Source organism: Molothrus ater, chromosome 20 (assembly GCF_012460135.2).
Source record: "Molothrus ater isolate BHLD 08-10-18 breed brown headed cowbird chromosome 20, BPBGC_Mater_1.1, whole genome shotgun sequence".
Taxonomy (NCBI): Eukaryota; Metazoa; Chordata; class Aves; order Passeriformes; family Icteridae; genus Molothrus; species Molothrus ater.
In genome coordinates this window covers 9,189,728-9,215,251 of record NC_050497.2, presented here as the reverse complement: position 1 = coordinate 9,215,251, position 25,524 = coordinate 9,189,728, and the positions used below count along the sequence as shown (strand labels likewise).

The 25,524-nt window shown below is 41.6% G+C and overlaps 1 protein-coding gene across 1 annotated transcript; it reads right to left on the bottom strand.

Annotated features, from left to right (window-relative positions):
* Positions 1–25,031, bottom strand: QSOX2 (quiescin sulfhydryl oxidase 2). Its single transcript, XM_054516986.1, has 13 exons — positions 25,012–25,031; positions 24,265–24,695; positions 19,293–19,393; positions 18,071–18,119; positions 16,872–16,980; positions 16,575–16,665; positions 15,116–15,261; positions 14,449–14,592; positions 12,566–12,695; positions 10,585–10,707; positions 9,370–9,520; positions 5,704–5,892; positions 1–3,632 (listed from the first exon to the last, which is right to left on the bottom strand). Exons 1-13 carry the CDS (start codon positions 25,029–25,031, stop codon positions 3,082–3,084), a joined length of 2,235 nt encoding a protein of 744 aa, XP_054372961.1. The 3' UTR covers positions 1–3,081.
* Between the last annotated feature and the right edge of the window lie 493 nt (positions 25,032–25,524).

Here is a 25,524-nt window from a genome sequence, read left to right as displayed (position 1 = left end):
TTTGCCCAAACGTTTGCAGTTTATTTTAAACAAGCACATTAATTTACAATTTAGTACAAAACAGTCACTTTTCCTTCCAAGAGAGGAATGAGACAGTAAAAATCCAACCCAATCAGAACAGACTTGGAAATGTCAAGTTATTGACTTCAAATAAATAGAACATTTAAATTACTGAAATGGTATTGTCACTATTTTCAACACCTCATGTGCAACACCACACCTGGGACCTTTGTTCCCACCCAGTTCTGTGCAGAACAGCAGGGTGGATGCACTACTGGAAACAGAAAATTAGGAATTCTCACCAATCACTTCATCAGGTTTCTTTAGCATTTGCAGCTTTTGTCTCTCCTGGCACATTCTACTCCTTTTATTTTAATATTTCCTATTTGAAAACATCCTGAGAGCAAAGAAAGCTCCATGAATTACAAAGGGCCAAGAGACTGCCCCAGCACAGCACGATTCCCACAGGGAAGTGGCATTGCAGGAACCTCTGTGGACAACATACCACACAAATACAGCCTCCAAGGTTGAGGATGTGGGGCTTGGAGGCAATTTTTAACCAGAAACACTTTCCTGGCAACATCCCCCATCCTCCAGTGCACACTGTATTGGTACAGAGACATAAACCGGTAAAATTTGTTATTAGAAAGACAGAAAACAAACCCAAAATTTACTCAAGTGAATTCAAAGTCAAGAAAACCTTCCCAGATGAGGACATGGAAGTGAAGGCCTTGGCTGATTCACCGGCAAGAGCTGGAGGACCAACATGGACAAGCAATATCCTAATTTCATTAATTTCAGACTTTCATACTCTGAAGAGACAAAAAAAGCCACTGAAGTTTGAGTATTGATTCATTTTGTTGTGTTTGCAGCAGGGTCACAGCAATGTGGAAGTTCAACTTTATTCCCCCCAAACTTTATTCCAAACCCACATTTGCTGTTTTTTAATGGCAAAATCATCCCTACAAAGCCCCAAGGCCTTTTGCTTCCATGTGCAGACAAAAATGAGCAGAATGAGTCAAAGCTTGTGAAACCAGGCCTGTGTATTTGCTGGAATTCTACACAACCAATGACTGAATTGCAACTTGAGAATGTGCAACACTGACAGCAGGAATTAATAACTAGCTCAGTTTTCCAGATCCAACATTGCTGTGCTGGGTTAGGTTTTCCTGGTGTTTGAGTTTTCTTTTAAAGCTAAGGGTCCTTGCTGGTGGGCTGAGAGCACCCCAAAGTTTCCTGATTTTCCAAAGTCAGTGTGCAATCTCCAGCTTTTCCTCTGAATGAGCCTCGCCCTGGGATCTCTCACTGGGTTCCAGCCCAAACCAAAGGGCCCTGATGAGCCTGGAGCCCCTTCCCCACGGGCTCACCACCACCCTTGTGCTCACAGGGTGTTTGAATAGCCAAGCCCAGCTGCTCTAAGGATGGGAGTCATAAATTCCTGAAGAGGAAAGAGCCGGGATGGTTCCTTCTGCCAGAACTCTGGAATTCTGAGGGTCCTCGAGGACACGGACCCAGCCCCTCTGCAGCACTGACAGGGTCATGGGAACTGAGATTTCTTCCTCTGCTCACAGCAGCCCCAGAAAGCTGCTCCTCTGCATGGGTGTTACTGTGATAAACTTCAGCTACAAGGGACAGTGAATCTTTGCAGCTCAGCTCTGTCATTCCAACTGGATGCTGCAGAGACACGTCAGAAATACTCAATTCTGTGAACAGCCAATGTTTGACAATGAAAAAATAACCCTGTGAAGTTTCTGTGCTTTTTTTTGTTGCCAGGCTTCAAACTTTCTATGCTGGGGGTTCTGAGGGAAATCAGGGGAGGACACAGCAATGGTGTAAATGCAGGGAATTGGCCAGGGACTCCTTATTCCTTCTCCTGTAACAGAGGAGCCAACAAACATTCAATTAAATTAAAAGTTGCAAATGTAGAATTGAAAGGAAAAGCCTTTTTATATAACATAATTAATCTGGAGAACTCACTGCCACGAGAAAACATTGAGGCCAAAACCTATTAGGATTAACTAAAGATTAGGTAATGGATAACTAGAACATGCTCAATTACATTGGATAGGATTATAAACTTCACTATCCAGGACGTGAATTATCCCCCCCAGCCAGGATCACAGCAACTCCTACTCCCAAGGATGATTTTTTAATGTTTTCGTGGTTTCTTCTCACTGCTGCTCCAAGTACCCCACACTGAGCTCTAGAGGAAACTGGACACCCCAGAACAGGGCAGTTCTGGGTGGAAATACCAAGGGAAGTGTTAATTGCTCTCTTGTGATGGAGAATTTCATCAGAAGAAACTCAGTATTTGTAGATTTTCCAATCTGTTCTGCCACGGTAACACAAACCTTGCTGTCCTTCTCTAAAAACATTGTTTTCCTTTCCTAGAGTTCATCAGGATTGGTTTCCAGCTGGAAAACACCATAATTACTTAGCAATCAGAATCAGGCTGCTAATTGTGCCCCAAAACTCTCATCCTAGGGATGGCACACACATATCCTTGGCTGGAATGCACCAGAGAATGGATGAATGATTTGAACATGAAATGCTTCCTACTTTAAATATGTAAGTAATATTTCAGAAAGTGAAATTGAATTGATTTAATCAGAAGAGAACTCGTGTTTCCTGAAAAAAAACATCAGAATTCCTGCTTCTCCCAGTGAGGCAGCCACGGTACCATTCAGAGGAACTGCTCAGCACTCAGGAGGTGAAATCAGCTCTGGATGAATTTAAAAAAAACCACCTGACTTGAAAATACACAAAACAATATCCAATTTCCTTCTCCAGCAGGCACAGTGGATTGCATAATGCAATGTTTACTCTGGAAATGAGTAAAGGATGTTGGTGGGAAGTCATGGAAAACCTTAACTGCCAAATGCAACGCTCCTGTGTGAGGACATTGAGGTGGCCTTGGGCAAAGCCTGGGGATCTCAAGGCCAGCTCCACCCGTTCAGCTGAACACCTGGGAAATGCCTCAGGAAGAAAGGGGTGTGACCCAAGGAATACTGCATATAAAATCCCTGATCATTAATATTAAAGCTGTGTCTGGGACCCAACAGCCACAAACAGCGAGAGCTCCTACACCGAGGACCGGTGAGACTTCACTTTCCAGCGCTTGGACCTCACCCGGAAAAAAAAGTACATGATCATCAAAAACAAGGATGATGCCACATAGAGGATGACACACAGACTCATGTCTAGGTTGGAAAATCCAATCCCCAGGAAGGACACAGCCTGCCTGGTCCCTTTGAGGCTCACGGATGCAGCGGCGCCTTTGCCGCTACCTTGGACAGCTCCAGGATTCCCCACTGGCTTCTCCAAGCCCTTGGAGCCTGGAGCTGCTGGCTTCTCCTGCTCCTGGAGCTGGTTTTCTCCATTTCCCCCCGAGTTCTTCTGCAGGGTTTTGTCTTTCACCTCCCTCGTGTCTCCCTGCTCGTTGTCACTGGGGTCAGCCTGGCTCTGGGTGTATTGATAGAGAATATTTTCACTGCTGTAGTGGGACTTGAGGAATTGCAGGACTTGCTCTTCATTCCAGCTGTGCAGCCCTTTGATTTCTTCATGACATGCAGGACAAATGTCTGGAGTTGGCCACTGAACTTTGGGGAATTTTGGATCCTCAGTCAAATCACCTAATTGGGAGGAGAAAAAGAGAAATGGAAAGAAGTCAGGAGGGATGAAGAGGGAAAGCTGCACCATCAGCCCAGGGAGTGCTTTCCACTTCCAGTGAGGCTGGCATGAAAAGCCACAGCACAATAACTGAATGAAACAAAGACAGTCACAAATTTGGAACTTTTCTCATCAATTATGACCCCAAACATTTCAAAATACAAACACTGACTCAAAATTATTTCCATTTTCTCACAGGAAAAGCTGCAGCATTTTAATCCCAAGCCCAAATCTGCAATTGCTGCTTTTAGAAGGCAGGAACACTCAACAGTCTGGGCCCTGCAGGGTTAACCTGAATTATGGTGCAAAACAAACTGCTCTTTTCACTCCTTAATCCCTGTTTTCTGCCTGGTTTGCAAGAGCAGCTCCAAGGCCAGACACTCAGATATTTTCCTGTTTCTGTGTTGTGAACCATTCCATGGCAAGCTTGCGTTTCCACAGCTCTGCATCATTACCAGAACAAACATCAGGATTTTATAGCCATGTTCATGTTTAAGATGTATTTTTCAGCTAAAAACCAAGTCTTTACATATGTAACACTGTCTTGAATTAGAGCTGATTTTAACATTTCAGATGCTCACAGCTCTGGCCACGTTTCTGAGCTGAACACTGCAGCTGGCCTCACACTTTGCTCTAAAAACCAATATTTTAAAATGTGAATGGAGAGAATTTTTAGAAAAAAAATCTCCACCTGGGAAAACCCCTGATTTATTAACCTGATTAATACACTAGCACTTAAAATATTTTAGAAATAATAATTTTGCACTTTATTCTCATTTTATTTTTTTATTCTTTTTAAAAGCAGGAAACTTCCCCGTGATTTTGGGTAAAATAGGGATTTAAAAGACATTTAAAATATGTGTCTCCTTGATATTTAAGAGCAAAAGAGCAAATTGGCTTTTTTATCCTAAAGATCACTCAGCAATCAATTTGTTTCAATAAAAAATGCAGAAACAAAATGTGTTACAGCAAGGTTACAAACAGAAAGCTCCCTGTACTTTGTGTTTTCCTGCCAAAGAGGGAAATGCTGTAAATCCTGTGCATTCCAAAGGAACAGGGAATAATTCAATAGGGCAGAGCCATACCCAGGCACCTCCTGACCCCCACCCCAAGGTGCTTTCATTGACCAAACATCATTTCTCACTCAGCACCACAAATACAGATGCAGCTTTTAAGGGTGAAAATACATCACTGTCCCACAGAGAAATTTTAGCAAACTGAAAAAGCATAATTTAACATTATTATTTATTCCAGTGTGTTTATAGTTCTTACTAAAAGGGTATTTTAGCCGGCTGCTGCATCACCTAAATCAATATCCATGTGAGTTTTCCAATACCTTAATGTTCTAAATAAGTGCATTGCTCCACCACTTGGCAACTCCAAGTCCACAGGAGTTGCCTGTTATAGGAACCAAAATTAGAGGATGCTTTTATTTAATCTCTTATTATTTACCTTTTTCCTCCTCAGAGAAAGGAGGCAAACTGTTTGTACTCACAACAGTATTTAATTCTTCATAAATCTTGGGAATGCAGCAGGAGTATAATATGAACACAATGTAGCATATTGAAATTGTAACTAATGCTGCATTACCCAGATCCATAACAGCAGACAGGGATTTAGTGCAAAGAGAAACCAATTTTCTTTAGTGCTTTAGTTACTTGATACCTCCATAACAGAATGGATTAAACACAACCAGTATTTTAACAGCACTTTCAAGTGAAAACACTGGGATCTGGAGGGGGCACAGGTTTCCTTTATACAGTGATTTTATTTTATTCAGCTACTGATCTGCCAAGAGTTGAGGCTCTTTTATCCTGAGGAAGCCTCTTCTTCAACTGCCATCATTTCCCAAACCAAAACAAAGGCTGCTTTTAACCCTAAACTGGTACAGAAAGAAATGCAATTTTTTTTTTTTTTTATCCACTGCTAAGCAGCTGAATTGCTCCTTTGATTTGGAAAGAGCCTCACCAAGCAACAGGTGGAACCTCAGAAGAAACCAGCTCTGAGAATGATGGTTTTCATTCTCTCCCCTACCTGCCAGCCTGTTGTTGACCACGTTGTGCCTCTCCCAGAGCCACAGAACAGCCTGCTCCAAGCTTTTCACAGAATCCATGGATTCTCTGGCCATCTCCTCAAAGTGCTGAGCACAAGCCTTGCACCCAAAGAAGTGCTGGATGTATCTCCTCATCACCTGCAGCACAATTTGGGGGTTGTCCTCAAGGCCTGCAAGACAAGGGACAGACACAGCTCCAGCAGCAGGGAAGTGAAGGGGGGAGAGATGGAAAGGAAAATTTGCTCCGTTGTTATTCAATAGAATTGACACCTGAGCTGAAATAAATCACTTTTGCAATTTAAAGTGGCTGTTTGTACCAACACCTACACACATTCAGCCTGTACAAATGAGCTCAAAGCTACCCTGAACACCACAACCAAATAAAAGTCAAGTGGTCTCTACAGAGGAATTTCTCCTTTCAGAGTATCTTGGGAGATATTTTAATTACAAAATTTCAGGGAAAAACCAAACTTAGTTAATGAAAACCAGACATTTTTATCAGAGAACCTTGTGAAATTGCTAAAATATGCAAAATTCCCACTTTCTGTATGTCACAACTCCTGTGGAATTGGAGACTTTCTCCAAGCTCTTGCCCAATATGTAAATTTAATAGAAATGTTTATATTATGCATTCACCTCTATATTCATGGCCAGGCACTGAAGTTATGGTGACTTTGCTACTGAAAAAATCAAGAGTCCAAGCCCCTCTGTGAGTCCTGCACAAGGTGCCTGTGAGGGCTGTTTGTTACTCCTCAGTTCTGAGGAATTAGAGAGCTCCACAATCTCATTAGAATTATTAATTCCATGGCTTTTTTGGCAGGCTCTGAATGCACAGAGCAGCTGCTGAGCAACACTTGGGAGAATAAATCAGGAATTCCTCCTAAAATAAACACAAACACGTGATTTTTGTAACATTTACACTTTCACACTAAAGATAATGCAAAAGAATCATGAATTCAGCAGGAAGATGAGGCCTGCACAGGCTGAGAACTTTGTGGCCTTTCTTGTGTCAGCAGGCAGCTCCTCACATCCCTAAGAGCCTTGAAAACCTGATATAATTTGTTGAAATCCTAATGGTTTCATCTCTGTCACACAGAATTTCTGATTCATGCTTAATTGACCCAGTAAATTATGTCAAAATGTATTTAAAAATGTCCTGTGTGTTACCACGAGCACACACTTGTCAAATTAAACACATTTTATGGTGCAGATTGATCAAATTACAGATTCCTGCTGCTGAGCACCACGAGTAATTTACTATTGCTTTGTTTTCTTGGGGGAAAAAAAAAAATCAACAAAACCTGCTCAAACTATCAGAGCACTCATCTGTTACAGATATGGGGAATATATAAAGATTGTCATCAACACCTTTATTTAGAACAACAACGGGATATTCTTAAACACAGCAGCAAAAAGAAGTCTTTAAAGAAATCCTAAAAAAAACCCCTGATTTCTCCTCAGCCATTCAATATCTGTGATTGAACAGACATGTATAAATAAAAGCTATGAGATTAAAGCAGATTAAATTACTGCATTAAAAGAAAGGCTGGAAAATTATTTTGGAAGTTAAAACAAATTTTGGCAGAACAGTTTTACCATTTATATTGAAATATGTATTTAGGAAAAACAATAAACACAACCAGAAAATTATCTCTTTGTGGAGAAACAAGAGATTCATCCACAAATTTAATTTCATCTGTTCTCCTGTGCAATGGTACACCCTTGAAAATTAATTTTGTGGAGAAATCTGTCAAATTTAGCACTAGATTTAAAAATGCCAGATCATTTATTATAAAATCCACAAGCCTGTCTTATTCACACCAAGACATCCTGTTACCTAAAACCACATTTCTTGCAACGAAGTGAGCTCAGGAAATGATTTCTACAATGATTTTACACATTCTTGGCTGTGAGCAGCTCTGTCCTGAGTCCCTTTGGATCCCTCCTGCTTCTCCCACTGCAGGTTCAGATTTCCCCACTCAGTATTATTAAAATGTATCAAACAGAACCAAGTAAAATAATTTTATCAAGAAAGCCAGAGGAGTTCACCCAGAGTGCCAGGCCCTCGAGCAGAGGGGACGATCAGGAGAAATCCATCTGCTTCAGAAAGCAAACAATTGCAAAATGGCTCATTTTGGTTGTTTTTCTTTTATCAGCCCCGAGATGAATCTTCTATTAACATCTGCCATGTATCATTGTGTAATCCTCCTTTTCTCTTTCCTCCCAAACTACTGCAATTCAGGGTAACCCTAATCTTTAAAGTGGACAAGAAGCATAAAACCCTACCTGTGGTGGGAAGGATTAGGGAGTACATCATGCTTTTTAGTAGATGGGATTTAAACAAGCAATAAGGAGAGGAAAACCTCCCAAGACATAATCCCACAGTCTCAGACTGACCCAATTCTTTCACCATAAGAAGTGATCATCACATATCTGGCCCGATTTACAGCCAGGGTTAACTGTGCCAAAGAGTTCTCAGGTCCTGCAATGTATTTTTAACTTCAGGCTCGTGCCTGAAACACACAATTTGAGGGGCAATTTTGTGTTGTTAAATATTAAGAATGAATAGATTTAATCAGAACACTTTGGGACTAAAAAGGGGAAATTTAAGTTATGCAGGATCCTGCTGAACAGCTCAAAATCATCCAGCACAAACCTCTCAAACTCACTGCACTAAATTGAAGAAATTCAATCTACTGCCCCATGAAAAAGAAACAAAAACAGAAACAAAAATCAACAACAGAATGATTTGCTATCAAAAAATGCCTGTTCTGCAGGAGAATTAGTCAGATTTGAAGGATTTTCACTCTGATGCAAATAGTGCTGGACAAATGTATGGATCTATAATGTGAAATAACAAAATCCTTTTTAACATACAATGAACAGCTGATAAATTGAAAAATTCTGAGTTTTATGATGTCCATGTAGAATTCTCATATTCCTTGGAAAAGACATTTAAAAGGCTTTAAAGGAAAACTAAATAGAATTGTAACCAAACAAAGCACTGTCCTGGCAATAATAAAAATCAAACTTTTAGAATTAGTGATTCTATTTTCATTGGGTGAGGAGAATAGATTTTAGAACCAGCATGTTTCTTAAACAGGAACCATCACCAGAATATTAACACTCAGCCTCACAAGATGCTGCAAGTCTAAAAATGAGCAATTTTACAGAGTGCTGGCAAAGTAGTAAATCACTGCAGGGATTAATGACAGGTACATTCAGCTGGAAAAAAAAAATAAACCAAAAAGTTGTAACATGCAGTATTTAAGAAATAATTTAAGAAATAACATTACAGAAGGATCAGCTAATGGCTGTACATCTTTTATAGCTACTAAACTGGATGGTAAAACCTCATTTTCCTCAAATTTCATTCTCAGTGCAACCTCAGGTAACCTGAATAATTTTCATCCCTTTTCAGGGAGCTCAACATTTATTTGTTTGAAATTCTCTTTTTCTTTTTTTTTTTTTTTTCCCTTTTTCTGCTTTATTACTCCCAGCTTTAGGGCCACACACTTTATTTAGCACATTTCCAAAGCTTCCTGCTGCAGCCAAGCTCTGACCCCTGCTGGTGCAGCCCTGCAGCCACTCTCCTCCACAAACTGATTCCTTGAGGATTTAAACACCAAAAACGATTTGCTGCTCACCTGTGTTTAGCAAAGCTTTTGGTCTCAGTGCAGCCTGAACAGTGAGGGTGTGGAACAGCTTCCAGAGGGAGCAGCTGTAGCCCCTGAGCTCTGGTCTGCTGCCCTGGCAGCCAACCCACTGCACTTTCCTGGGCAGAAATATGCCAGAAATCTGCAAAAAATAAAAGAGATTTATTTATTTAGGGGCCTAAATGTACCACTGAGTGTGGCAGCACTGCTGATCCCACATGGGATTGAGGTGATCCAGGGTAAAGAACAATAAATGACTTTCTGCACTTGATAATCAGTTCATGCTGCAGGCAAACAAAAATCCTCATGTCTCAGATACTCTGAAGCATCATCATAAAACTCATCCCTTTTGGACAAGATACAAATTGTTCAGTCATTGACATTAAACCTACTAAAATCAGTCTGACAGAGCACACAAAGTAGTTCAGCCTGTGAAGATTATTTTTTTTTGAGAACACAACACATGAAAATATTCCACGACACTGCCAGAGCTCCCCTGGGCACATCCAAAATCTAAAATTCCCTATTAGTCCACAAAGTTTACATGATTTACAGTGTAAAGCTTCACTGGCTGTAAAATTCCATATTATTTCTTCGTGGAACAAACCCACTCCTTATTCATTGCACCTGAAATGTAGCACAACATTTTAATTTCTGAGACTTTTCTCTCCTCTTCCTAAAACACACAGGAGGCTTTCAAATTTCAGACAGAAATAGGGAGGACATTGTGAAGTTCTGTGCAAAGACAACCCTGTGACAGGGCTTTGCCAAAGTGGGATGGAATTCCAGCAGGGAAATTGGAGAGTATTTGGGGAAACTCTTCAGGAATAATGCACATTTCAGTGGGTAAATTTCCCATCACTTAAACTCTGACCTTCAAGAGAATCCTGCTGACAGCAGGCACAGCAAAGTCAGAAATATCCTCTGGGAATCTTGCATCCCTGGGGATGACATTAGGGAACAAGTATTGCTTGCTCATTATAAAACCCGGCCAGGATTGGATATTTCAATTCTCTCATTTCAATTTCTTTGTGTGGATGTGGGTTGGTTTTTTTTTTTTTTTCTGTTAATGATTTCACTTTATATTCATTTTAACCTTCTTATAACTCCATTATGAGTGGGGGAGCAGCAGTAAATGATGTCTTTGATACAGAATCTTATCCTTTCCTAATGCCCTGTTTGATGCTGGGACTGGGAAGAGCTTACCCGCATTTTGTTGTTGACCAGATCCAGGATAGCATCATAAGGGATTTTGTCTAATGGAAGGCTCACCAGCCACTCCTGCAAGGTCTCTAACAACTTCACCACAGGCTGACGGCCAGGAAAAAGCTGAGAAAAATAAATAAAACCAAGAAGAAAACGTTTTCAAGCACAAATCTCATTAGCAACGAGCTTTTGGTTTTATCCAAGTGTTTTTGTCGTCTGTGAAATGCTTCATTTCGTTTTCTGATGAGCAAATTAATTACTTGTTCTGCTTGCAGTAAAAAGCCATCTCACACCAGCTTTTGCTCACAAAATTCAGCAAGTTTTTTTGTGCAAAATGTTAAAAATGTTTAAAATTTTAAAATTCTTAGCAGGCAGGAATGCTACAGAACAACTTGACATTATCTAGGATTTCACATTAAGGTAATTCAGTTCAGAATGTTGCTCAAAACAGAGTAAGACACCTCAGTGAAACAGAGAGGCTGAAATCCTTCGAATTTTTGGAAGACCAATCACAAAATTAGTTATTTTTAGTAAGATTTCTGTGAGTTTAGGAGTTGTTATCCAGAAGAACATTTTCATTTCATGTGTAACAGTGATTTCCAAAGTGATCTGGAACCAGGGACTTCCTTAACTCAGAACTTAGAGAGCCACAGCCTGGCAGAGGAGTGTGAGGACCTGAAAATCAGTGGTAAGGCCATTATTTTACAGCAGAAAGGCTATTTTGCTTTAATGAGGGTTGGAATTATTACAGAATTAAGTCAAGTATCTGCCATTCTTTAGGACCCTTCCAGAGGGAGCAGAATTTCAGTCATAAAAACTCCCCAGGCAGGGAATCAGAGATTTCTGTGCCTTTGGATTGACCATCACTATAAACAGGAGAAGAATATTAAAAAATTCCTAACAGAAACACCTGAAAATATGAACAAGAGAAACGAGGAAAGGGTTACATGGCAAAAAAAAGAGCAAATACAGGATAGCAACCCCTGGTGGGACAGGGCAGGGGGAGATGAGCAGGCACCTAAAAGAGAACATTCCCCATTCATCACAACAGCCAGGGAACCAAATGACATCAGCTGGCCATGGGGAAGAGCAGAGGGGATAATATGATGGAAAGATTACCACCACACTTTCTTAAAGAAATGAGGCCAGCTGCAGATTTCTGACCTCTGATGGCTGCAGGGGGGAGCTGGCTGGGTAAGGAACTGTCTGTCTGATTTTCAGATAAACCCAGATATTTGGAAGTGGTTCACATAGGACTTATTATTCCCTTAAGAGTTATTGATTCACTTGTTAAAAATAAAACATAGTGTTAGCTACACAGGGAGTAAAAATAAAGATATATTGGTCATTTCAGGAAGCTGGCATTGTAAAGCAAAATGATTTTAAGTTTTTTCAAGTCATATTGCATTAGGTTTTATGTATTTTCTTTTTATGCAAATGTAACACATAAGCATTTTTAATTTTTAAATACTCAATTATATTCAATAGCTCAGTTATTTTTGAATATCTATTTAATCAAAATCAGTACCTCAATTATATTCAAAATCCAGATAGAAGCTACTAACATCTCTAAATAGAACAGCATTTGCCAAGTATGCATTAATGAAATTCAAAAGTCAAGAATGAAAAACAAAGGTTGGTTTAATCCCACTGAGCAACAATAGCCACTTATCCTGAAAATCTGATAAATGGACTATATTTACAGTGTTTGTTCAATATGCTGCAGACTACTTAAGCTTTATTTAATTTTGAGCCCCCTAAGGTGAAATTAAATTGCATTTTAACCCTGTAAGTATGTCAGAACAGCAAACAATACCTCAAAAATAGTCTTTAAATAAACCCACCAGACTGCGTTTGAAGCTGCTGAGGATGCACACACTCCAACACTGAGCAAGACATTTTGAGAGACTTATGCCCCACAATAAATTTTCTGCTGGGGTCACTTCATCTTCACAAATAATCAGAGCCCAGAAGTGCCTACCTTGGCAGAGATGGTGACAAAGTCCTTGAAGGTTTTTAGCTCAGCTCCCTCGAGTGCCTTGTGCGTGGCCAGCTCCACCCGGAGCAGGAAATGCAATCCTGACTCAAGGTCAGCCATGTAGAGCCTGGACCTGGAACACACATCAATAATCCTCTTAATAATAAAAATAAATAAATAAATAAAAATAAAAATAATCCTGCAGGCTCTGGCAGCCTCCTGCACCCCTTCCCTCACCACTCACCAGGTTAATTGATGACAGGAGGTGTCATTAAAGCCCTCAGAGGCACAAGCAGAGTTTGGAAAATTGAGGCACAACCACACATGAGAAAGTTTTTTTTTAGATTTGACTGAACTTTTTGCTTCCCAGCCAGCTTTACCTTGAAATGAAATTACAGCCCTGGTGTAAGGAAATTACAGCTTCTCTGCCGGGCTGACCACAAACAGAAACAGGACATGCCCTGAACAACAGGGGATCCCACACAGGGCAGGGGTGCAAACAAGACTGGAAATGTCAGTGTTGGGAAGGACTCAATTAGAAATCCTCTCCCAAATGCAGCAGTTTTACTGCAGGTCTTTTACCTCCCAGTTAAAACACAGCAGCTCTAAAGACAAGAGTTCTGACAGGTGCAAGTAAACCATATAAACCAAATGAAACATTTTCCAAGGTCCTTCTCATAACCAAGTATCTTCATAACTAAACCTGGTTTACAAAGTACAAATGCAGCAGGCACACAGCCCCAGCTTTCAAAGCTTTTCAGGCAGTTTGAGACAGAGCAAAGGAACTGAACAAACAGAAGTTCAAGAGCTCACACTTCTTGAGGAGCTCAGCAGCACTGCTGTTGCTAAAATAACAGAATTAAAAAACAAGCATTGAAAAAACTGGCTGCTCCCACCTCCTAAATAACATGCAGGAAAGAACATATTAAAAGACAGAATCATCTACTATCATATATACTACATCTATAATTTAATTTAAGCCACAGACTTATTCTGAATTTATCTCCTTAATTAATAAAGTACTCACTTAAGTTATAAAACCCAGCAAAATTCTGCTTCAAGTTTCTTAAATAAAGAGACATCCACATGAATGCAGGAGGCTCTCCAAAAGGATCCTATTTAGAAGATACTTGGAGTGGAGATTCATGTCAAAAAGATTTTGCCTTGCTGGAAAGCAGCTCAATTTAACTAAGTTGTTTTGCTAACTGAATGTTCCATATAAAGTATTTTATAATAGTCACTGAAAGAAGATGACACGAATAGTGTCCATGAAAGGAAAATAAGTATTATATTAAAGCACTCAGCCCCACATCTTTTCCATCTAAAGATGCTGAGGGATTATCTCTCTGCACAGGCTTTGCATCCTTCTCTCAAAGAGGGAAAGAGGGTGAAGATAAACCTCAGGGGATTTGGGGTGATAAACATCTTTTACAGTGACTTTAGCATTTTCTATTGTACTTGCATTTGACAAGGCCTTTCCAGTGGCACTGTTTCACTACTGCACACACAGAGAATCTCCTACAGGAATGTTACAGCTTGGCATTTTACCATGAATTTTTTCAGGGTCACTGTTCACTTCTTTCAGGTAGTGGGTGATAAGTCCTTGGCATTTTCAAGGCAATTGAATATTTCACAACACTTCTGGTAAAAACATTCCTTCCAGAGCAGTGCAGACATTTGCTGCTAAAACCAGAATACCTCAGTAATTTCACCTGTGAATTGTTTGAAAAGTTGCTCACAATTGAACTGAAAGGAGTGAAAAGAAGTAAACTATGGAATTGCTCTAGGATTTTATAATAAATTACAGCACAGCTTCCCATATAGTAGGAAAAAGCTGCAGGTAATTTTTAATAACCAAATTTATAAAAATCAATGGCATCACTTACTTATCAAACTCTTTCCACACCTTGATTTCTGTGCTCTCCTCTTTATTTTCTGGAGCAGGCAGCTGCAGTGGCAAAAGGAGTTTTTTCCTTACACCTGGCAGTGACTTTAAATATGAAGAAAAGAAAGACCGTAGAGGCTTCAAACTGCAAAAGGACAAAGAGAGGTAATTTTAATCTCAGACTAAGTGAATGCCCAAAGCTAATAACTGCATTTATAAAATAAGCTATTCACTTTGATATATGTTTTACAGTCCTAGTGCAGCATGGCCTGTTTTGATACAAAATGAAAAGAAATAATGTTTAATTTATGAATAACAAATCACTTGGATTAGGAGTGTGAAATTCTGTTCAAAATAAGAACAAATAATGTTTATCCAAATGTCAGCTCACATTACACAAGAAATGGGTTTTCTTAAGAATTTTGATGCTTTATTTATTTTTTCCACTTTTATTCCAAAGATTTTTTTTTCATTTCAGAAGTATCACAGTAATAAATTGAAGCTCTAAATAGGCAACAGTGGTAATAAAGCAGTATTAGGTCTTTTATTGATAATATAGGGAACACACAAGTTCAGGCAGTGCAATGTATTGATGAGGTGTCAGAACATCAAATCCTGACATTTTTATAAGTTAAGTGAACATCCCCTTCTGACAGATAATTACTTACTTGCTAATTAATCCATGGCTGCCATTGGGCTGTATCAGGTAGCACGAGGGGACTGAGGTGACCCCCAGCTTCTCCAGGAAAGGTTTATCAAAATTCAGGGCTCTCCTCACCACGATGTTTTCATACTGGATCAAGTCTAAGATGACCTGGGGAATGAGAGGATGCCATGAATTATACATTGTTCAAGGAATAGCCAATCTTGCAGGACAAGACACATAAACAGGTGAAGTGCATCATCCTTTAAGGGCATCATTAAGCTGTTTGCAGGAAGTGCAGCTGTGGCTGCTCCATGCACATGAACAATTTCACTTAAAGAAGATTTACTCTTCTCTAGAAATTATTACTCCTATTTTGCTTTTTTTAATTTTATTTTTTCTTGGTCTGTTCTGTTCTTTTCCTCCTTCCTTCCATCAGTGATGACACATGGCCTCCTTTTCTTCAGCAGTATGGGAAGGTTTGTCCATTTTGTCTTGTGTTGTAAACATGAAAACAATGCCATTTTCTATTTCATTAAACTATTTTATAAAGCTCAAATACTACATAACACTAACAAACATTTTTTATCCTGCAAGCAGACTCCAATTTGTGTTAACCAAACGACTCTGTCTTCCCCTCTAACTGTAGATAATAAAAACAGTGTGATAAAAAGCTGAGGAACTTCATAACCTTCACACTTCTTCAGTAATGCCCACAGCAGCTCCCAGAGAACAAATGCCTGGAATCAGCCTGGTCCCAAAGTGATTCCCACTCTTGGCAGCACAACCTCCTCCACTCATGACACTGGGCCACCTCAGCATCAAATCTAATTAGAAACATTTTGCAGACACTGGATGTTTCCACACAGATTATGCTTGGGTAATTATGCAATTGTTTTTCTTCACTCATCCTTACCAGGAAGAGAAAAGTAGCAGTTGTCTGAGCTAACAACAGGCTCCTTAAGTGGGGAAATGGTGCCCAATCAAATATTTTATTGGGAAGCAGAACCTAAAGACTTCCACTTCCTCTGTGTTTCTGAACTGCTTTATGCTACCATCTTAATTTCCCCAAATTTATATGTGAAGAAAGGGAACTAGAGAGTTTAGATTATTACAAACAGTTGTCCAAAAGAATGAGTACTAAAAATGGTTCTCTAGTAGTAACAAAACAATAATGTAATCTGGCAATATTTTTGTTGTGTTCTTTCAAATTCTTGAAAGAAAATTGTGCTGAGAATGAAACTGATAAATTAACCTTCTACTGAAATAAGAATGGAAGAAGTTAACATGACATCACATTCTTCTGTAAGCAAGTTCCTCTGTGGGAGTGAACACTGCAGCCCTATAAAATCCCTGGGTTTTATGATGCCCCAAACACTGGTGCCCTGCTCTAGTGCTGCATTCAGGGAGCTGTTGCTCAAGTCCAGCTGGTTTATGGTGACCTCCATCCACAGACACTCAGTCCCTCACAGGTCCCACGTTACCTCTCGGCCCACGTAGGAGCTGTTGCTCTCAAACACAATGGCTGTGTAGTGGTGGCTGCTCTTGTCAAAAAGAGATGGGAGATCACTGGACCTTTGAGGAAAAGAAAAGCAATTTAGCACAGAATGCAATACACCCACTGTTACTCATGGAATTTCCTTTTACAATCTCATAGCACAACTGGTATTAAAAAAAAAAAAAAACAAAACAACAACTTTTAAAATATTTTTAATCTTCTACAGTTTATTTAATTGACTGAGTGAACAGAGAGCAGCTACATTTGAAAACAAGGAACTTACAGCACTGGATCCAGTGGTGGGCAAGCAGGAGGCCTCAGCTCCTGGGAATGGTTCTGCAGGAAGTCAATCATCATCTGACGCAGCGTCTGCAGCTCTCGATCTGCTCCTGCTGAGAACAGGTCCCAAAAAACCACACAACCCTTCAGAAAACTGGGAAAAAATGACTCCCATGAAGGTTTGCTATGCATGTGGCTTCTCATGCTTTTCTGGGTCAGGTTTTTGTTTTAAATTCAGACTTAAAACTCAGCATACTATTTGGCTGAAGAAAAGGATTTGGTTGTAGGATTTCATTTTAATGTTGCTGTGGGATCATATTTAAAAGCTGTCATCCCATCCTAAAATAAATAAAACCTCAAGACTTTTCCAAATGTATCCATCTGCCTGCCTTGCTGATTTTCTCTTCAAACAATTCTTGATTCTCAATGTGAACATTTACACAGTAGTTGCTGTGGGCAACTTCAGCAGGATAATAACCACAAATTAAAATCTGCCAAAATGTATCTTTCCTACCATTGGAGAGGCCACAAAGCCATGGCACAAGAGGAGGAAATAACTGAAGTGTGAGAGTATTTTATTTGCTTTAAAAGAACTACACTAAAAAGCAGAAAATACTTCAAATGCCCAAGAGGTAAAACCAAAGTTCCCTTGTACAGGAAGGGTTAATGGTGCAGGTGGTCTCTCCTCTGACCTCTGGCCTCTTAAATGTTCATCCATGGAAAGGGACAACATTACTTTTGTCCCAGACAAACCACCTCAAGCTGTGATCCTGACAAACCCTGGGCTAAGCCTATTTTCAGGGAGTCACCATCTGAATAGGGGCTCTCCCAGTGCAGCCCAGGATGCCTGGAAAATGGCTGAGGGATCAAAAGTCAGGATTGAGCAAATTGGATCTCATGCTGATGAGGAGTGTGGTGGGGAAAAAAGGGATTAGAAAAATTAACAAGCCATTTGTGGAAATTAAGAGCTACACTAAAAAAAAAAAAGAAATGTGATTCCTAAATTTCTTGGAGAAATATTTTGCCTGCCTAAAATTCTGATTAACACTTCATAGAGTACTTGAAATATTCTGTCTTAGAGAGCTATTTAGTGTCCACCCCATCCCTGCCCAAAGGAACTGACAGGATTTTGCTTGTTGTGTGACACAGCCCTGGCTGACAGGAAAACTGCTCTGGGAATTTCTCACAGTAAAATGTTCTTACCGTGGTAATTTTCTCCAGTTGTGAACTGCTTTGTAAATGCTTTGAAGTACTGTGTGGGAGAAAAGAAAAGTCACTGTATCAGACAAAAAAGCCCAGTTTAGGAATAAAAACTGCTTTCAAGAGTTTTTACTTTTACAGCTCTAACTGCAAAACATTTTTATTTATCTGCTCAGGAGACAGTGTTCCCTCTTAGCCTGTGAGTTCCAAAAACCTGAGAGCAAGAGGAAAAATCCCTTAATGCATAATTCAATGGTGTGTATTGATCCTGCACTGCAAACTTTAACCCAAACACAAATGAACTGATCACCAAATCTGTGCTACCAACTGTGTGTGTGCGCTTGGAACACTGTTCACATTTTTCCAACTCCCTCCAGTGGTTAAACAGGAGATCTAAGGGAGCTTGGCTGCCTTCTGCTACAAAAAAATAAAATGGAAAAGACTCCAGGTTTAATAAAGAGGATATCACAATTTACACCTAAAAATTTGGAGAGTAAAAGAAAAGAAAAATTGGTTTTACTATCAGGGTAAAAGATCACAAATCCTACACTGAAACGTCTCCTGTTCCCTCTCCTGTCATCACAAACAGTTTATTCAACCCTCTCCATCCACCACAATCTGCTCATACTTAATAATGTGATTAATTCAGACTGACTGAGAAGGTAAAAATTGCATAAAAATGAACAATGGCAGTTACTCTTGGCTAATGTGGGCATCCTCTTTAAAAGGCAGTTTAAGCATTTTATTATGAAAAATATGATTAAACTAATCACAAAAACAGTGAAGGATCTATCAAGAGTAAATTTTTAATTGGTCATGCAATAAGCTGTTTTCATGAGGCAATTTCAATGTGTTCCCTTTATTTTCACACACCAAAACTAAAAACATTATTAATAATCCTGTAACAGCTGAATTTGAAAAATATTTATACAAATGGTTATTATCTAATAAATCTATTGAAACTAGGGGTTATATACATGTGATAACATGATACTTTACAGAATCATACCTTCTGTCAATAAGAATTTTTCAGATTCAGAACTCAATTACTGCTCAAAACAGCTGCATCAGCTCTTGCATTCAGCAAAACCCCCTCAAATTAATCTTTTATCAGCTCTGCAGTTTTCTCAGCAAAGCAAAACTCCAGCTACAGAACAACGAGTTACCCAGTTTAATTACTAGAAAACATGCATAATTTGCCTAAGGCAGGATGTTCTGCACTTACCCTGAGGGTTGGGTAATAGTGAATCCCATATTCTTTGCACGTCTCATAGTTCCCTTCTTCCCCACAGTCCAGCACTCCAACTCTAATTGCAGATTCCCAGTCTGCAAACAAAGATATCTTTCAATTTTCAGCAGGAGTGACCATGGGTCCCAGCTGATGAATTACCTTGCTTCCCATGGAAACCAGCAACAGGACTCAGAGATTCCAGAGGCATAAAAATCCAGCCCTGGGTCGATTCTCATTCGCCATTCATTTCCATCCCCCAGTGTAATACAATCTACTGATTTTTAAAATAACTAAAACCTCCCTGTTTTTCTTGGCTGCATCAGTGCTTTCCATGCACCTGAACAAGAGGAATCCCAGCACACAATGCAGCAGCTCCAGGAGTGAATCCAGGAAGATGAAATCAGGGCCAGTCCAACACTTGCAAGGACCTGGATTGAATTCCTCAGCTTTTCCCATTAGCTGTGTTCATAAAATAGAGCATGCAGAATGAATATAACTGAATAAAATTCATCCAACAGTAACTCATCCACATGGCTGTCAATTCCAAACCCATAAATTTGATGCAACTTGTATTAGGGCTTTTTTAACAAGCTGCTTTTTCTCCAACTTACAGTTTTCTCAGAGGTCTCAGAATTACACACAATCCCAGCTCATGTAGTGTCTGCTGAAAGCTGCATTTATCTGGCAGTATTGTTCAGAAATACATTAGTTATACCCTCGAAAATACCTGAGTTTTAAGCAGAGTGTTCAATAGTTGAGTTTGAGCATCACTCTGACTTTATAGCAACAACCACGAGAGTTCAAGGATTTCCATAAATATGCTTATATAACTTCAATAAAAGCTTTCAACTAACTTACAGCTTTTTCCTTCTCTTTTTGCTGGGAATTTATCTTTTTGAGCCAGCCTCTGCTACAGCAATCACTTTAAGGAAGAACCACTCCAAGAGAATCCTTAGCTGCTTTTGAAAGTAAAGTTAAATCAAACCAGCCGTGGGCAGAATTTGAAGGTCCCCCATGATTCCCAATAAAATTTAAAAAGCACTAAAATTAAAGCTGCTTTTATGGCAAAGAGCATGAAAGCTTCATCAAGTTCAAGAGCTGATGGACAGTTCTGGTCTGTGAAATTTAGCTTGACCTTTGCTTGTGTTTGGAGGAGGCCAGGGCAGCTGATGGAGAGGTTTGTGCTGAACATGCCAAGAGCTGAGCGGGCACCAGGAGAGCAGATGGGCACCCATTCACAGCAGCACAAAGGACACAACAGCCCATTTCATCAAATAAAATGCAAAACACAAAAGAAAAGTTTGGCTTCTGGTTATCTCCTTCATTCAACTTTCACCACTCCTCCTCTTTTTTCCACCTGTCTGGATCCTCCTCCTCGCCATGAATGGGAGCTCTCTGAACTCAATGCAAATAACCCCGCACAACAAAGCAGCCCCACCCCAGCTGAACACCCGGGTTAAAGAGCACCAGCTGGGATGTGCTGCTTAACATTCCTGCTGCTGCTGAAAACGGAGCTTCTGCTTTCCAAGGGGTGCCAGAGCTGCTGGAGTGCACAGCTGACACTCTGGAGTTACTGCAGCGCTGTAGCCTGGGCTGGCTTTTCTCAAAATGCTGATTAATTTGAAATTAGCATTAGTGGTTGTGAAATACTCACTCACAAGCGATGGGAAAGAGGCAGATGAGGGATGCATTAACCAACACAATCTCTGTTTATGCTAAACAAGCTCCAGTGAATGACAGGGGTGCGTTGGACAAACTGGAATCCTGCAGGTGGGTTAAACCTGCCATGTGAGAAATGCCACAGAGCATCGACCAGAGAATGACAAGGAATTCACTTCCTTCCCATAAAGCTGGCTGGTTTCCAGCAGGAAGTTTCAGCCAGGGGGGTAAAAGCCTGATCACAGGCAGCTCTCTCTCACAGCTACTTGAGAGCTGCCCATTTTGACACTTGGCTGTTTCCTGAACAAGGTGACTGCAGCTCCCCACCAAATGTGTTCAAAGAACAGTTTCTAGCAGGAAATCATTATTATGGATTTGAAACAAAACCTGCTAAATTTAGACAGTTACCCCAAATCCTGAGGATTGGAAAACTGAGAATTGATTCTATGTCTAATGCATAAGTTGTCCTATGTGTGATTTCCAAGGGTTTGTTACTACACATAATTCCAGCCTGTATATATTTTGCTGATTAAACTTAATCATTTTTTAGACAGAAAAAGGATAATTAACTCTAATGGCCACTTTGGCCAATGCTGTAATAAAATGAAATGTGTGATTAGGAAAGCAGCAGCACTGACTGAGCTTAAAGCCTGTTCTGAGAGGGAGTATCAAAATAAAAACATTAATTACACAAAAGCAAGCACTGATCCTATTTTTCAGGAGGATTATGTTCTGTTGTGAAGTCTGCAATGGTAGTATTGCCAAGATTTAACAAATGAGAAACAAAATTAAAATTAGGTCTATTAGCACAGGCCTTTTTTTGGACAAAGCTGTTGCACCAATTTAACTGGATTTTGTTTGGACACCAAATAAGCAAACATAACCCCAGTGATCTAGGAGTTCTGCATCCTCGAGGATATCCTTTAATATCCTGGCAGATGAGTAAATATCTTTGAAAAAGAAATGCTGAGACAGATTAAGTGGGCAAAATGTTTTGGATTTGGTTTCTTTGATGAAGCTACCAATGAAAAGTGTGACTGTTCTCAGTCTCCTAAAATCCATTCATCCAGCTTGAAAATGGAAATATTTGGCAGACAAGTAACACCAAAAGCCAATAGCATTTGCTGGTTGTGCCAATGTCCACAAAAATTCAAAATCCACTTCCTAAATAAAAAGTTTTCATAAAATTCAATGGATTAACGGAGAGAGGCCTTTAATTGATTTCAGTGATACAAGTACATGACAGCATCTGCAGTTACCATGTCTGCTGGTGAGGAAGAAAATATGTATTTTAGGAAGTCTTTACAAGTTACAAAGGTATCACACTGCTGTAATCCTGTCTAAATCCCTGTCTTATTTTGACCAAACCTCTGGCCAGTTTGGGCTCTTCATGCTCTCCACTGCTGTGCTCAAAGACCTCCTTGTTACTTCAAAGAAGGAGAAAATCTAATATTATTTTGGCCACAAGCAGATTAAAGCAGGAGAGAGAATGTTACATAAACTTATGCAAATTAAACAGAAGAAAGTTGCTGGTTTACAAACAAACCCTTCATGCAAGTAAGGAGCATTTGAAGTGCTCTGAAAACCACGACAGTTCTGTGTTTCTCTGCTTTTGAGTTTTTGCTCACCACTCACAATTCCTCAGTGTGTGATACACCTATTTTAGGGTGGGTTTCCATGTCCAGAGATCTAAATGCACACCTAATACTTCACCCACATTTTGTGTGAGCTGTTAACGCTTTTCAGAGTGTCACAGAACAGCCAGAGCTCTTCAGTTCCTCTCAAAGTGAAACCATGATGCATTAAAAACTGCTGAATCCATCCTGGAAACCTCTCCTGGGTGAAATGTGAATTAAGAGTAGTTTAAAAGCCTTTTACACTGCTGTATTAAGCATAACATTTCCTACAAATCTGATCACACGTTTCCTCCCCAGCAGAAGTACTGAACTTTAATTGATACCTCAGGGGCCTGTTTCTTTCCTTACATCTACAAATAGAGTAAAACTCTTCAGCACCTGTCAAAAAAACTGAGCAGGCTGAGAGACAGCAAGGCAGGTCCCTCAGCATAAGCTGTAGATGCCACCATTACTTTTAAAGTCACTAATCGAGAAATCTGAAAACCTGGTTCTCACTTTGCTTGATTTTTGTGTTATTTTCTGGTGGTCCTTTCCCCTCTTTGAGCCCATCCACACTACATTGAATATGCCAGATATAAATCAAGTGTGTACACAGCCTCTCCAGTACCACAGTATTTTTTGCTTATCCTCTGAAACAAGCTGCTCTCTTGAGAAAACATTTAGAAGATAAACATCGTGCCTTCAAGAGTTCAGTGTAAACAAACCTTGGCTTCACAGGGACACTTACATGCAAACCACACTGCTGTGTGCATGCAAGGTAATGGTTTATGCCTGGATTCCTTCAAAACCTTTAATTTGGAGGTGTGCTTCCACCATGCACCCCTTGCTCTGTCCTATGTGCTATTTTGGCTGTGTGGCAGCACCTGAGGAGGGGATGAGGGTGATGCTTACACGCCAGAGCAGGGGATGAAGGTGATGTTTACACGCCAGAGCAGGGGATGAGGGTGATGCTCATATGCCAGAGCAGGGAATGAGGGTGATGCTCACACACCAGAGCAGGGGATGAAGATGATGCTCATACGCCAGAGCAGGGGATGAGGGTGATGCTCACACACCAGAGCAGGGGATGAGGGTGATGCTCACACGCCAGAGCAGGGGATGAGGGTGATGCTCACACACCAGAGCAGGGGATGAGGGTGATGCTCACACACCAGAGCAGGGGATGAGGGTGATGCTCATGTGCCAGAGCAGGGGATGAAGGTGATGCTCACACGCCAGAGCAGGGGATGAGGCTGATGCTCACACACCAGAGCAGGGGATGAAGGTGATGCTCACACGCCAGAGCAGGGGATGAGGGTGATGCTCACACACCAGAGCAGGGGATGAGGGTGATGCTCACACACCAGAGCAGGGGATGAAGGTGATGCTCACACACCAGAGAAGGGGATGAGGGTGATGCTCGCACACCAGAGCAGGGGATGAGGGTGATGCTCACACGCCAGAGCAGGGGATGAGGCTGATGCTCACACACCCCCAGGCACACGTGCCATGGCCCGCCGGTGACACAGTGACCGAGGCCCCGCGGTCCCCCAGCCCAGCGCGCCCCCGGGGCACCGCCAGGCACCGCCGCGGCCCTGCACCGGCTCCGGGCACCGCGGGAGGCCGCGAAGGGCCGCGGGACAGCGGCCGGGCCGGCGGGGCCGTGTGCGGTGACCCGGTCCGAGCCTCACCTTTGACGTCCCCCGCCAGCGCTCGCCAGGTGGGCGCGAAGGCGATGCAGTGGCCGCAGGACGAGCTGTAGAACTGCACCACCCAGGCGGCCGAGGAGTTGAGCAGCGCCGGCCGCACGGAGCTGGCCGTCAGCACGGTCAGCGGGTCGTGCCCGGGCCGGTACAGCCGCGCCGTGGCGGCGGCCGCCAGCAGCACCAGGAAGAGCGCCGGGAACGGCACCGCGAGCGGGACCGGGAGCGGGAGCAGCGCCCGCCGGCCCCCGCCCGCCGCCGCCATGTTGGGACGCGCGGAGAGGGGCGGGGCGGGGCCGCGCCATAGCAACGCGCCGGCCGTGGCGGCAGGGGCTGGGGGCAGCGCGGTCTGTCCCGCGTCTCTGAGGGGAACGGCGAGCGTCCCGTGTTCCTTGGAGGAGCCGGGATTGTCCGTGTTCCTGAGGGGACCGTCGCGTGTCCCCTGAGGGGATCGGGAATTGTCCCATGTCCCCTGAGGGGAGCGGGGACTGTCCGTGTCCCCCAGGGAAGCAGGAACCCCCCGGTACCCCCGAGGGGAGCAAGGACTCTCCGTGTCCCCTGAGCGCTACAAAATACGGAATTTATATTTTTTTATGAAAAAAGAATGTTCTTTGATGTTAGATTCAATCAGCGAAACAGAGAGCAACGAAGAAGCTCCAGGCGTTAGAGAAGCGCTCGTCACCGGTGGCCACGCACAGGAGCAGGTTGCCCAGGAGGGTTTGGAGTCTCCCTCACCAGAGATGTTCCAGAGCCATCGGGACACGATCCTGGCTCTGGGATAACCCTGCTGGGCCAGGAGCTCGCACTGCCGGACCCACTGTGGCCTTCTGAGATCACTCGGTGGCCAAATTTATGTGATAATTTATATAGAAAGAAAAGTTTGAGCTTCACGAGTCTTCTCGCTGAGCAGAGATGAAAGCAGGGCAGCCTGTGGGTCGAGAGCTCTTTCATCCCTAAGCACTTCTCTCGGCAGGGAAGAGCCTCTCCTCAGACTGAAGCTCTGATAAAAGGCTGTGTGTAGGTGGTTTGATAGAAGCTCTGTTCTTTCCATAAATTCAGGATGAGCACTAGTCATGGATTTTAGCACCTTTTCACTCTGGCCCACTATGGAAGTCTCCTTTCATTTCTAAATACAGGCTCAAGAATTTTCATTACCTTAATGAGAAGCAGAAACCCAACAACGTCCCCAGAGAAGCGTTTCAGAGGATTTTAAAACTCAGATAATGAAAGACTGAGGTCTCTGAAAAG

What these genes read in the sequence shown, in the direction of transcription:
- QSOX2 (XM_054516986.1), bottom strand. Translation starts at nt 25,031, where the DNA reads ATGGCTCTGGAACATCTCTG. An exon ending in AGCCATGGATTAATTAGCAA is followed by an intron (nt 14,593 to 15,115) that starts GTAAGTAATTAT and finishes GTCCTTTTGCAG; the next exon opens with TTTGAAGCCTCTACGGTCTT. An exon ending in GTGTGGAAAGAGTTTGATAA is followed by an intron (nt 12,696 to 14,448) that starts GTAAGTGATGCC and finishes TGTGTGTTCCAG; the next exon opens with GTCCAGGCTCTACATGGCTG.